Source organism: Dendrobium catenatum, unplaced genomic scaffold, assembly GCF_001605985.2.
Source record: "Dendrobium catenatum unplaced genomic scaffold, ASM160598v2 fragScaff_scaffold_1116, whole genome shotgun sequence".
NCBI classification, from domain to species: domain Eukaryota; kingdom Viridiplantae; phylum Streptophyta; class Magnoliopsida; order Asparagales; family Orchidaceae; genus Dendrobium; species Dendrobium catenatum.
Window position 1 is genome coordinate 1,403,333 of NW_021319578.1, and position 14,137 is coordinate 1,417,469.

General features: G+C 34.5%; 1 protein-coding gene across 2 annotated transcripts; it reads left to right on the plus strand.

Annotated features, from left to right (window-relative positions):
- Positions 1 to 2,229: 2,229 nt before the first annotated feature.
- On the plus strand, positions 2,230 to 13,856 carry LOC110109787 (transcription factor GTE9-like). 2 transcript variants are annotated; one of them, XM_028698601.1, is made up of 12 exons: positions 2,230 to 2,629; positions 2,857 to 4,307; positions 4,390 to 4,438; positions 4,527 to 4,688; positions 11,705 to 11,775; positions 11,916 to 11,952; positions 12,219 to 12,299; positions 12,394 to 12,509; positions 12,705 to 12,771; positions 12,847 to 12,977; positions 13,206 to 13,498; positions 13,574 to 13,856. In XM_028698601.1, exons 2-11 carry the CDS (start codon positions 3,057 to 3,059, stop codon positions 13,467 to 13,469), a joined length of 2,229 nt encoding a protein of 742 aa, XP_028554434.1. In that variant the 5' UTR covers positions 2,230 to 2,629; positions 2,857 to 3,056; the 3' UTR covers positions 13,470 to 13,498; positions 13,574 to 13,856. The 2 variants fall into 2 exon arrangements, with proteins under 2 accessions (XP_028554434.1, XP_020696646.1); XM_020840987.2 differs by having other exon boundaries at positions 2,230 to 4,307.
- The last annotated feature ends 281 nt before the right edge of the window (positions 13,857 to 14,137 follow it).

Below are 14,137 nucleotides of genomic sequence, written 5' to 3' on the forward strand. Positions count from 1 at the left end.
AAATGTTGAATAATATAAGACTTGGACAATTTTTTGGCTACAATTTTATGACATTAAAAGGCTAAGTTTTATTTGATGGAGAAGGGCTAAAAATATCCACATTAGATATTTTGGATATTAGGTAACTAATGATGATTATTTTAGGTTAATTGGATGTGAATAAGAAGTTATAATTTTTTTCATTAATTGATCATTATAGGTGGACAAGATGATTTAGAATTTTTCCGCAAGGTGTATAACTCAATTTGTATATTGTTTGAAGTATTTTAATGCTTCAGAAAGATCGTGATGATGTATAAGAATGAGAGATAAGAGGAATAATGATGCTTTATGATCACAATTCTTAGTTGTGGTTGATTTGCAAATTTGTCACAATTTACGGTGGAATTTCCGACAGATAATTGTAACAAAAATATTGTTTTATGGAACTCAAAATCCATTGTAAATCCGCCGCAAAATATTTGCGGGGGATTTTGTTGGACGCAAATGAATTTCCGACGAGCCTTTTGGATTCAGATTAGATTCTGCCACAAATCCATTGGAGACCTTTAGCAACGGATTTTGCTTGTTTTTGCGGTGGATTCGTCCGCTAGAAACATTTGTCTTTCCTTTAGTGATAATTCTATTTTTAATATTATAATACATGCAACAATTTTAATCCAAAGATTTCATAGGACATATTCTCCTAGAATGTAAGCCCTTATGGGAAATTTGAATCTCAAAGTAAAACAAATCTCATATAGTCTTCTTCATACTAGCTAGGAGACATAGATATGGATTCATATTTTATCTTTTGATCCTTTGAATAGTCTTCTCTTATAAGTTTCAAATTAGCATGATGTATTGTTTTACTAAACATTCAAAAGATAAATGCATCATTTGCTTTGATTTTGAGCTTGAAAAGGGTTTGGCTTATCTTTTATGATACTGCATTCATTCCCTCCTAATGTTTCTCAAAAAATATAACCCATGTGTTTAATATTCCTTATCGTTGGAATGATCAAGTCAACTTTTGTTTTTCTCATAATATATATATTTTTTTATATTTCATGCTGCCCATATGTCGTAGGCTATCAACCCACACATTGGATGTCTACCAACATTCACCAATATTCAATGCTCAACACTCACCATCACCCTTTATCAATGCTTATGGAGCCACGAAACTGACGTCTGCTAACCATTATTCGTCGATACCTACAACTAATTAACATCCATCAACATATAACTTTCTAGTGCTCCCTATCACCGGTTGATAACGCCCGTCGCTCATTGGCCCACAACAACGAACAACACTCAACCAATGCCATCTAATCTATACCCGATTGATCTCAGCCAATGCCCAACTTTTGCATTTGTGTCACCCTTCACTAACATTGCCAATTGACGTCTAATGCCTCTCATCATTATTGACATTAAATACGCCGACCACCACATTAGAACATAATATTCAGTAATCAAAATTCTTTTATTGTTCCACCAACATTTCTAATTATTAGAAAGAAAAAAAACATATATTTATAAATTCAAACACTTATTAGTAGATTTGTTTAAGCAAGGCGAGAATGAAAATTTTTTCTTTTCGGGTGTTTCAATTAAAACATTTTTTTACCCATTTGTATAAAATTTTCTCTATTTTTATGTATAAGTGATAAAATTTTGGACAATTTTAGACATAAATCTCAATTATTATAGTCATCAAAGGAGTTGGAATAAGAAAATATTGGATAATATAAAGGGAGATTTACATACATACCACTTAATACTATTATATTTACATATTTAACATCTAAAACCTTAATATTACATAAATACCACCCATAGTTCATTTTCATATCAATATGAGTGGTAGAAATGAAATATATGAGTGGTAGGAAAGAAATATAAATGGTATATTTGATATTAAAATAATACAGGGTAGTATGCATGTAATATTAAAGTTTTAGGTGTTAGATATGTAAATAAGATGTTATAAAGTGGTATGTATGTAAATTTATATATAATGGATTAATAATTTAATATACATACATAATATTATATATATATAATATTGCGTATATATTACAATCCAATTGCGTGAATGAATTAGTGGCGGTGTGTTTTGTATTAAAGCACGCGCTGAAGCTCGGAAATCATCGGCCGTCCAATAATTTCAACGGCTAAGATCGATCAATGCATGATGTAGATCTCTTTCTATAAATAAACCGAGACCCCTTAGAAGTCGTCGACTCCTCGGCTCGAGCCGTCTACGACGCCAAATCTGTGGCAAGAGTTAGTCGTGCGATCGCGGCCGTGGAGAGAGCGAAAGTCGAGGTAACTAACGAGAAATTCGCGGTAGGAAGTTCCTTCGACGCTAGGGTTTTTTGTGGGAGAAGCAGCGCAAGGCAGCCCGTGATCTTGGGATTCAGGTTCTGTTTCTGATTTCGGGGGCATTTATAAGGCGCTATTTCTCGGTTTATTTCGCCCCCTCCGAAATATGGCTCCAGCCTTTCGTTCCTCTCCGGTTTAGGGTTTTAATTTCTGCGGCGAGGCGCAAGTGGAAATCGGATTTGTTTTCGTCCGCAGTGTTGATTCCTTCGTATTGGTTGATAGTTGAAGAAAACGGTTCTTGCTAGGAAGAAAGGTTCGGGTAGGGTTTGTTTGTTGCTTACACTATTCTTATGGTTCCTTCTGTCGGTTAGTGGTTTACATTGAATGCTAATGTTGGATGCGTGGTTGATGGGGGAGCTGGTTAGAAGTTTAGGATTTTCGTGATTATCTGTAAGGGATTTTGAGATTGGCATCTAGATTCTTGCGAGTTACTCAGATCCCGATTAGAAAGCTGGTTAATTTTGTGTCTTGATGCATGTGCTGCAGGGCGCATCTCTACCTATTTTTTGAAGGCTGAAGGCATTTATTTTTTCAGCGTGGGAATATTACAGGAATTATTTTTAAGAAATTTACAGTATTGTTTAGCTTTTGCGGGTTGAAGACTTGTTGTTAGCATTGGAGGAGGTTTATTGTTGCAGTAATCCTGGAGTGGCTGAATTGTGAATAGGGATTTGTATAATATCTTAATGACTCAGACTGTTGCCAAAGAGTGCTCTTGGTCCCGGAGTAAGGTGTCGAAGAAGGATTCTGGAGATCTTTCACTAACATTGATGGAAAAAGCGCATAAGTTTCCTAGAGGGTACACTTCAGGGTTTGTCCCGGACTACAGGCATGCAGTAGAGGCTGTTGGTGAATCTGAAGGATTTACTGGCCTTGGGCAAGTTGGATCCGAAGACCCTTGCACGCCAAAGAGAAGGTGTATAAGCTTGAATGCAGACAGGTGCGATGGTTTCTTCGTTCCCATGCAAGTTATCGCACTGTCAAATATGTCAAGCACTGAACGAAAGGATTTGGAAATAAGGCTTAGGAGGGAGCTTGAGCAGGTTCAAAAATTTCAGAAGAAAATACTTTCAAGCACCGCATTAATGTCAAATGGAGCTTCAGTTTCTTCATCCTGTGACCCACTTGTGAAGAAGCATGATCTTGCGATTCAGAATGCTTCCCAGTTGAAACGTAGTGCAACTGGTAGGTTTGAGTCTACTACTAAGCAAGTGAAGCACTTCTCGAACGTAGTACCAACATCCGTTACTGTATTGATGAAGCAATGTGAAGCACTTCTCAAACGCCTGTTGGGACATCAGTATGCTTGGGTTTTTAATAAACCTGTTGATGTGGTGAAGTTGAATATTCCAGATTATTTCACTGTTATCAAACGACCCATGGATCTTGGGACTATTCAATCCAATTTAGCGTCAGGTTTCTACACCGCTCCTATGGAGTTTGCATCTGATGTGAGGCTTACATTCTCCAATGCAACTACGTACAATCCACCTGGTAATGATGTGCATTTCATGGCTGATGCCATGAGCAAGTTCTTTGAAATGAGATGGAAGCCTATTGAGAAGAAGCTGGTTGCTGCTGATGGTGCTATAAAAAGAGAAACAGTAACTACCAAGCCAGTGCAACAATCTAAGAAGAGGAAAATTCATCAGGAGGGCCATAACACTGTTGTGCTAGATAGTAAGGTACAAATGACAGATGAAGAGAAACTGAGTCTAAGTAGGCGTTTATCTTTGATTCCTGAGCTACCACAACACATCGTTGATTTCCTGAAGCGGCATACTGACAATGCAAATGAGAGTGCAGAGGATGAAATAGAAATTGATTTTGATTCTCTTAGCTCTGACACCTTATTTGAATTGAAGAAACTATTGGATGACTACTCAAAACAAAATCATTCAGAAAATCAAGCAAAAACCGAGCCTTGTGAAGTGGAGGTAGTATTTTTGTAGGGTTGCATTATTTGCATGTTCACATTCATTTTGCATTTGTTACCAGAGTTTTTATATTTCCTTGCAGATTCTGAATGAATCTGGACTCAGCAATTCCTCAATGCATCCTTGCAAAGGTTTGCCCTTTTCTTGAAAATCAAGGCTATGTCTTTTACTGCAGCAATGGAATCTTGAGATCCTTTGTTCTTACCGATATGTTTTCAGGAAATGAACCCGTAGATGAGGATGAGGACGTTGATATTGGTGGTAATGATCCTCCCACGACAAGCTACTTTCCTGTTGACGGAGTTAATAATGCAGCCCCAAGAAGTAACAGGGGTAGTAGTTCAAGTAGTTCCAGCAGCGAATCTGGATCATCTTCCAGTGGTTTGTGCTTTATTTATATCTACTTTCTTTTGCTGATAAGTTCTCTCATTTTTTTTAAGTGGTATTGCTCTAGTGCCTTTTTTCTAACAGTAAGACATTGTAGTTAAACATGCAAGTTTCATCTTTATTCTAATTATTATCTTTTACACTACATTTATACTTTTACCGTATTTATATTAAATTTTTATGTTTCGTGATATTGGCTGAAGGAAGTTGAGTGATGAGTGCAAAACTTCTTTGTTATATAGATTGTTTACCAATACTATTCATTGGCAGCAATGCTGATGTTGATTTCTGAGAAAAGCCATTCACCGTTTAATTAAAGATCTACCATTTAATTATAGAAGTAAAGAAGTATGCCTGAATTTGTTTGTCTGCACTCTTTCCTCTCATGGGTGTGCATGAGTGCATCTATTTGTGCTTGAATGAGTATATTTATATTTCTATTCCTTCCTGTGTGTGGCTATCTGTGTCAAAAATGATTGAAGTTAATTTCATTTGTTCATAAATCGGTGAAAAATCCTACCTTATTCTGCTGAGAACATTAAATAAATTACTCTATAATGTAAACAGTGGTTATGTTGATCTCGTGTGAACATAAACTAGGGATTTTTTTCCTCTTGTTTTTGGTGAATATTTTGCTTGTCTCTTTAAGTGCAGGATTAATTATCTCTTTATTTTGTTTAGGGGAGTATTAAACAAAAACTTGTTATATTGAACATATTGAAAATCTGAGAATAATATGGTTGGGTAAAGCTCATAGATTGATTTGTAGCCTAATTTTAGAGGCATAGATTGAAACTGCTGCTACATGTTTTTTTGGTCTGAAACTCTATCAATATACTTTATTGCAATGCGTTAGAACTCCAGGTTTTGCAGTCATCTGTATGATCATGAATAATAGCAACCATATTTCGTTCAAGTTTTTTCTGATATGAGCATTATTGTCTTGATTTATGGCCAAATTCCATTTATCATTTATTCCATCCATTTGCTTAGACTAATTCAATTGCATGTGAACGAAGTGCATGCTGTTAAATGAAAAAAATTAAGAAATATTATTATGAAAATAAAAAATTAACATGTACCATAGTAGTATTATACTAAAATAATATTATTATTTTTTAAATAAAATTTGAATTAGAATTTATAGGCATATATATTTTATTATTTTTTTACTTATATATATATATATATATATATTACTGTATATGTTTGAATGATGTTTCTGCTACAACATCAATACCAAACCCTTACATTCAAAATACTGAGTGGGCAAAATAATTTAGAAGTTAGGCACAAGACTACTTCACAAAACATGGTACAATATTTCCAAACCCATGTGCACATAATTGTGAACAATTATTTGGAAAGAAACAACTATTAAGAAAAATAAAAATCCAACATCAGCTTCCTATTCTGAACAAAACGGAATTAGAAACGAAGATAAAAAGTGAACATGCTGGCAAGATTATAATAAATTGCACAATATTTCAAAAGGAAATCAGCAAAATGTTCCAACAAACAAAAGAAAATTTCTTTGTCCATCAGGAACATCGGTTTAATCTAAAATTGCAAACCTCCCGTGGCATTTTTTTCTGAATTACATATTCATTATTGCAAATCTCTCTTTCTTGGTGAGGATGTCTTAGAATCACCACACTTACCTTTGGCTCGAAATGATGCTCGTTGTCTGACAAAACCCTTGGTTAAAACCAGTAACAAAACAAATTTAGATTAAATATATGATAAAAAGAAGGATAATAGAAATAATGAATCTGGATAGATAAAAGATGGAGAGGTATGCGAAGGTGAGGATCATCTAAATATAGAGATGATAGGCGGGAAGTGGAGCATAAAAAAATGAAGTTGAAGAGATGCCCGATGTAAAATGGACTTTTGTGGATAGGAGCGAATGTATTTTTGACATTAGAAACCAACAATATCTAGAGATTAAAGATGTATGTAGGCAGCAGTTGGAGGTGAAGGAATTTGAAGGGTTTTAAAAATAGAGAAATGTTATAGCAGGTGTTAAATGAGGTGGAGATGTTATTAAATGGAAGAAGAAGCCGAACTGGGAATTTGAAGGGGTTTTAAAGATAGAGAAAATGAATATTATAGACTAAATGTGAGGCGGAGAGGTTATTAAATAGAAGAAGCCGAATGGGGGAAAAGGAATATGAATAGTTTTTTAGAAATAGAAGACTAGAGATGAGATAAATGGTTGAGATTTTTTTTAATAGAAATGGAAGACTAGGATTTCATATGAGGAGAAGTCACTTTTATAATAGAAATATAGATTTTACGTGTGAGTAGTCTAAAATCTTTGTTTTATCGCATTGCTCTTATGTTAAGTAAAAATAGATATTATCGATGATTTTGATTATTTAGTAATTGCTAACTGTTGCATTTCCCCTAACATTTGGCTTGTTTAAGTGATTTTGTTTCATGTTTAGTCTTCTTATAGGGCTTGCTTCAAGCTCCTGAGATTAAGTTTTAATTTAGATGATTGGATTAACCCTCGTCTGATTTGTGATGATGGGTTGATGAATTCGAGAACTATGCTTGGTGGTGTTGAAAAATGTTCTTAGGAATTAAGTGGCGAGCTATTCTATTAAGTGTCCAGCCAGATTTATGTTTGCGAATGATCTGATGTTTTCCCTTTGTAACTTGGCTCTTTATTTGTTCTGCCCAAATGGCGTGTCATGTCTCCAGTTCGTTAAATGGATTTTATTTCATAGGTAGGCGGGCATGTATGCATATGCTGATTGGTTTGCTAAACCATCTTTTTCCTCGGTAGTAGAGATTATCATCTTTTTGCTGCATTGAGTTGTGATGCGGCCTGGTTGGTTGTACATTTTGGCTGGTGATGTTTATTAAATCATTGTGAAATATGTACGTGAAGGCCAATCTTAACCTTGTAAAAGTTCTATATTGTTTAACTTTTTGTTTCCTGAAAATTTTTATTGAAGTCTTCGTTATATGAGAGAACGTTTGTGATAACTTTAAATTATTCTTAGTCTAACTGAACCTCTATGCAAACTGAAACAAGTTCTAAGTGAGAACTAGGAACTGATACTGAATTTGGCACTCCAAAGGGGAAGAATTAGGTGCATGATGGCAATTTTGAATTTCTTGCAAAATTCTTTTCAACCCAATCCTATTAAGAATGCAAAATATGATCAGTCAAATTAAATGAAGAATCATAAAATGTTGGTGCGTGGTGGTGCACAAGAGAGTAATGCTAATATTGCAGTTTTCAAGCATTGTAAAAATTATTTTGCACCATGTGGTGCAAGCTTGTAAACAAGTAAATCAATCTTACAAATGCAACTAAGTGTTTAATGATGTATGTGCGTGAAATAATATTAATTTTGAGTGTTTAATATTAAGGACACTGAAATTAATCCTTTTAACCACAGACGCGTATGATCTCTTAATTCATCAAAAATCAAGTCACACTAAGTGTTTACACAGTGAAGATGATAATCACATAGATATACAAGGATAAGGATGAGTAGAATAACTAATAATAACTAATAAGCACAAATAAGTATATCTACTAACAGCTACATGTGAAGCACTCAACACATGAATCACCATAAGAATATGCGAATCAATAAATGAATCACCACTAGAAATATTTAGAAAAGAATTCAAGATTTTTTTTAGATGATGAACCCTTGGTTCTTCCTTCTTCTAAGTGTTGTAGACTTTAAACTCTCTAAGCCTTATTCCATGTTGTTTTTCATCTCAATATTGCTGGTATATATAGCACTAGGAATCCTCTAAATAATGCCTTTAATTTCCTACCAAAACTGGGAAAAAATGGCAAAAGAATCTCCAGTGGCTCTCTAATCTTGCTGTTCGTGTCATTTTCGCTGAAAGGTGAAAGTTGTATGTATTTAGCAATTTAATGAATTTATGTGCTAATTATATGATATTGCATCCCAGAATGTATTTGGACAATGTTATAAATTCAATGGAATAATAATTAAGTACAATACGGTTCTGAAGTCATTTGCAGAAATATGATAAATACATGTTGTAAAAATTAGAATTAATCATTGATTGACATATAAAGTTATATTTAGCAAATTTAATGGATTTAGTAGAAAAAGGATCACATAAATTTGCTTAAGGCATTAGATATCTTGTAAATATGAGCTTAAGCAAATTATCACTACTATATGATTAATGAATCAATTCACATAAATATATTATGATAATGAATCAAATAAATAGTAAATGAAGTCAAATTAATAGTCAAAATTCATAGTGAAATGTGATTTTTTTTTTAATAATTAAAATTGAATTTATAATAAATATGGCTAAAATGAAATCCTTATGTGTGTTCATCATCTTTTAAGTTCTTAGTAGAATTTGGCTCAATTAATTTACAATGAATATTGTTTACATTAAACTAAGTAACCTTGCTTGAAGGTGTTGAAGTAACCTTCTTGAGCATGTTTTTAGGTAGCAAGTCCTCCCGAAGCTTGTAACTTCCATCTCATCATGCTTGTTATTAATTGACTTACTTGAAAAAGCATTTTATAGACAATTAAATGGCATTACATCAAATTTTTATCATTACATCATTAACGAGTAGCAATGTTCTAGGAAGACAATATTTAATATTTTGAATACGTAATAGTTCTAAGATTACAAATTATAAACAAGCTTCAACTTTAGAGCATAACATTTGGTTACGTAGAGGTATATTTTTAATCAATTTATTAGAAACCTTTATATTCTTTTTAGAAGTATCCTTATAGATAAACTTATACATTTCTATTAAGAGATTGAAAACTTAGATACCTGCAACTAAGGGTATGTTTGAGACTGTTTTCTTATTGCATTGCTTTTCAAACTGCAACTACAGTTTCATTTTACTATTGCTTTCTTTTGCTTCTTTTCAAAAGTTTGAGGTGAAAAGTTATTTTTTACAATAGTAGTTGTTGATGTGTGATGTCTGGTGGGGCCCTAAGTTGAAGTAGTAGGGTTTCTTTTCAACCTATATATATATATATATATATATATTTCGTTGGAAGAAAGTTTAGACTAGGGGTAACCCTAGCTACAGCCTCAAAAGAATTTTTATGTCAACATCATAGACATGATTGATGTTGGGCAACTCCTTCCCTCAGTCATTTGTTATTATGTCAGTTTCAAGGGAAGTAAGTCCAGATTAGGTTCATTGTTGCAATTGGGAAGCTCCTACTTCACATGATTTTTCTACTTATCTATGACAACCTCATTTGCCACTACTTATCTATGATCATCATAACCAAAATGACCTCTTTAGAAACTTATAAATTAGCCATGCTTTTGCCATTCATTGATGTATCAATTTCGTTGGAAGAAAGTTTAGACTAGGGGTAACCCTAGCTACAGCCTCAAAAGAATTTTTATGTCAACATCATAGACATGATTGATGTTGGGCAACTCCTTCCCTCAGTCATTTGTTATTATGTCAGTTTCAAGGGAAGTAAGTCCAGATTAGGTTCATTGTTGCAATTGGGAAGCTCCTACTTCACATGATTTTTCTACTTATCTATGACAACCTCATTTGCCACTACTTATCTATGATCATTTAGAAACTTATAAATTAGCCATGCTTTTGCTATTCATTGATGTATCAATTTCGTTGGAAGAAAGTTTAGACTAGGGGTAACCCTAGCTACAGCCTCAAAAGAATTTTTATGTCAACATCATAGACATGATTGATGTTGGGCAACTCCTTCCCTCAGTCATTTGTTATTATGTCAGTTTCCAGGGAAGTAAGTCCAGATTAGGTTCATTGTTGCAATTGGGAAGCTCCTACTTCACATGATTTTTCTACTTATCTATGACAACCTCATTTGCCACTACTTATCTATGATCATCATAACCAAAATGACCTCTTTAGAAACTTATAAATTAGCCATGCTTTTGCCATTCATTGATGTATCAATTTCGTTGGAAGAAAGTTTAGACTAGGGGTAACCCTAGCTACAGCCTCAAAAGAATTTTTATGTCAACATCATAGACATGATTGATGTTGGGCAACTCCTTCCCTCAGTCATTTGTTATTATGTCAGTTTCAAGGGAAGTAAGTCCAGATTAGGTTCATTGTTGCAATTGGGAAGCTCCTACTTCACATGATTTTTCTACTTATCTATGACAACCTCATTTGCCACTATTTTTTTAAGTCTTCAATCATATATGTGAAATTTCATAAGAAATTTTTAATGAATTCTAACTCCATATACAACCCCTTATTAAACTCCTACTCCCCAGGTAAAGTCATAGTCAAAACTTTGAAAGGGCTGTAACAACTTAAAAGAATGACTATTTTTATGCTAGATTTGGGAAACATGTAGCATATATTGCATCCCAGTCAAGTTGTAATCAGTTATAGTGGATTCAATTATATCCTTTCGATTATATATTTAATTCATAAAGTAATAATCTAACTATAACTATTTAAGATATGTCAAAAAAATCACGGTGGATCTCTCTCGTTCCTCTTTATAATTTTAATTTGTGGGTTACACCTTAACATGACTACCGAAGGTAGTCTTATTTTCTTGAGGATTTGTCACAACCATCTCTTCATCACAAACTACAACATCTACAACATCTGAAATTAACTCATTAGAAATTCTCCATAATAATAGGAGGTAGACAGGTTCTCTACATCTAAAGTTTAGAATGTGCATGCCTTAGAAGATAGGATACCCTATTAAGTTCACTTTTATTCATGGGGGCAATATTGTCTCACTATCAGCTCAAGGATCTAACTTTAGCAACCTGGAATTTTATCATTACAATAACTTTAGGAGAGGATGGGCATGCGATGAGAGTATACTTACCTAATTGCCCCTACCGTTTTATTTTATTGATTTTATGGAGATCTTGTTCTTTTTATTATTTTGAGATATGCTACTATGTTTTGTTGTTTTTTTTTCAACACCTACGTTATACTTTCTAACTTTTTTATGTCTCTTATTTTTTTTTTTTTTGATATTATGCAGACTCGGACTCAGGTAGTACTTCTCGAAGTCGATCAAATATTAATGCTTCTAGCTCTCCAAATTCGACCAAGGTATCTTGTTCAATTTACAATATTTTTCTTGATATTTCCACTTTTTGAATTCATTATCTGCTCTAATCTTCTCATTCTGATGTTGACTACGTATTCCGCATTTTACTAATTTCGCATATTTCTTTTTCTTCTTTGATTAGGGAAAGGGCCCTCAGATAGCTCCAAGCCCAGGAAAAGGTGGCATTATATTTTTTTTTTGTCTGCTAATCATTAGCGTGCTTAGCATTGCTACCTCTTAAACATCTTAGCTTTTTTACAACTACTTTTAAAGTATTTTCATTATAGTCATCATCTTCATGATAATTGTTCAGCCTTTTTAATATTCTTTGCCATTCATTCTTGATGGGCTTTTCTTCTCATTGTTAACTTTGCCATATAAACTCTGCAACGCCATTGCTCTAAAACATGACAAGTTTGTGTTCCTGTTCTATTATTTCTTCCAGGGCATGTAAGTGCTGTGCAACGTGAACAGGGTGGTACCCGTCTTAAAAATGAATTTGCCAAGTCTACTATTAGTCAAGAGGGTAAGCTCTTTAAAACACTGAGGGGAGAATTGTGAGGCCTCTCATGGTCTTAATATTTGACATACTTAGTATGCTTCTATTCCAAATACTTTAGGGGAGAATGCTCCATCTGAGAGGCAGGTCTCCCCAGACAAGCTCTACCGTGCAGCTTTATTGAGGAGTCGCTTTGCCGATACAATCCTTAAAGCTCGCGAGAAGACCCTTGACCAGGTTGGTTACAGAAACTCGCTGCATTTTCATCACTAAGGCTTCGTTTGGGACGGCTTTCTTTCTGCTTCTTAAGGCAGCTTTCTAGTAAAAAAAATTTAATTTTTGTACTAGGAAACTGCTTTAAAAAGCAATAAAAAAACCGTCCCAAACGAAGCCTAGATTGTCTTTGTATAACCAGAAAGATTTTGAGAGCAGGGTGAAAAGAAGGATCCTGAAAAATTGAGAAGGGAGAGAGAGGAACTCGAGAGGCAACAGCGTGAGGGTATGCATACATTTCATTTATAGTATGAATAGTTTCCTCCTTTCATCTTGTCAAAGATTGTTATTTTCTGTACAGAGAGAGCAAGGCTGCAAGCAGAAGCCAAGGCTGCCGAGGATGCTCGCAGGCGAGCTGAGGAAGAAGCCGCTGCCGAAGCAAAACGGAAGCGAGAACTGGAGAGAGAGGCTGCACGCCAAGCTCTGTTGCAGGTCAGTGCATTATTTTATCCCCCAAGTTCTTCCATTTCAGAAAAAAAAAATTTATGTTCGGATACCGGACTCCGGAGTCCAACAAAAATGCGTCACATCACTCAATACCGAGCAGTATCAAGTGACGTGGCGCATTTTCATTGGACTCTGGACGGAGTTCGGCATCCGCACATAATAATTACTCTCATTTTAGAGGGTCGGTCAATCTTTACTACGCATGTTTAACAGATGGAGAAGACGGTGGAGATCAATGAAGGAAACTTATTTTTGAAAGATCTGGAAATGCTTAGAACTGCTCCTGGGAAACACTTACCTGGCTCCGCTAATGAGGGGATTCCCGATCTCTCCACTGAGGGCATAGATGATTTTAAGCTTGGCGGAAGTAATCCCTTGGAGCAGCTCGGTCTGTACATGAAAGCTGATGACGACGAGGAAGAAGAATGTGACGAGCCAAGTAGTATGCCTGATGTCGAAGAAGGAGAAATTGACTGAATCCAAATCTCTGGATTCGATAGTCATCGGTAGGTCTCATGTATTTACATCAAACAATCCTTTATATAGAAAAAAATTATGCCCATGCAAGAGCATTATTGCAGGTATTTGTCTGGCCTGATCAATTGTGGCTTGGTGATTTCGAAGGAATGGATATTTAATTGCTCTCAGGGATGTTGAATCATATAGGAGACGTGATGGCTTACATTTGAAAGCTCTAAAAAGGTTTTCTGTAGTGTTTTCATGTATTGCCTGCTTTTGTTGGAGTTGTACAAAGACAAATAAAAAACAATTTCAAAGCTTATTCCTTTCATTCTTATTCACTATAACTGGTTTAGCCTCAGCTTACCTACTTACATTTTTGAATTATATATCTAGTTTCTGAAACGCATTAGCAAATGTTTCTTCTGTTCTTATTTTTTTCCCTTTGTCTTGTATGGATCTGCTTTCAAAGGAAAGGCATTTTTGCCATTGCTGCTTGGGATCTTTCTTATAGAAGGTTCGTTGGTTGTTTGAAGTTTCTATGCTGTTAGGTTTCTACATTACTTTTGAACTTAGAAGAAATCTTATGAAATATATTGGAATGTAAAGATTTTATTAATATTATTTTCATATGAAGTGTAGAAAAAACAGGGATCTTTGTTCAAATCATGTTCTCTTTAGAAACA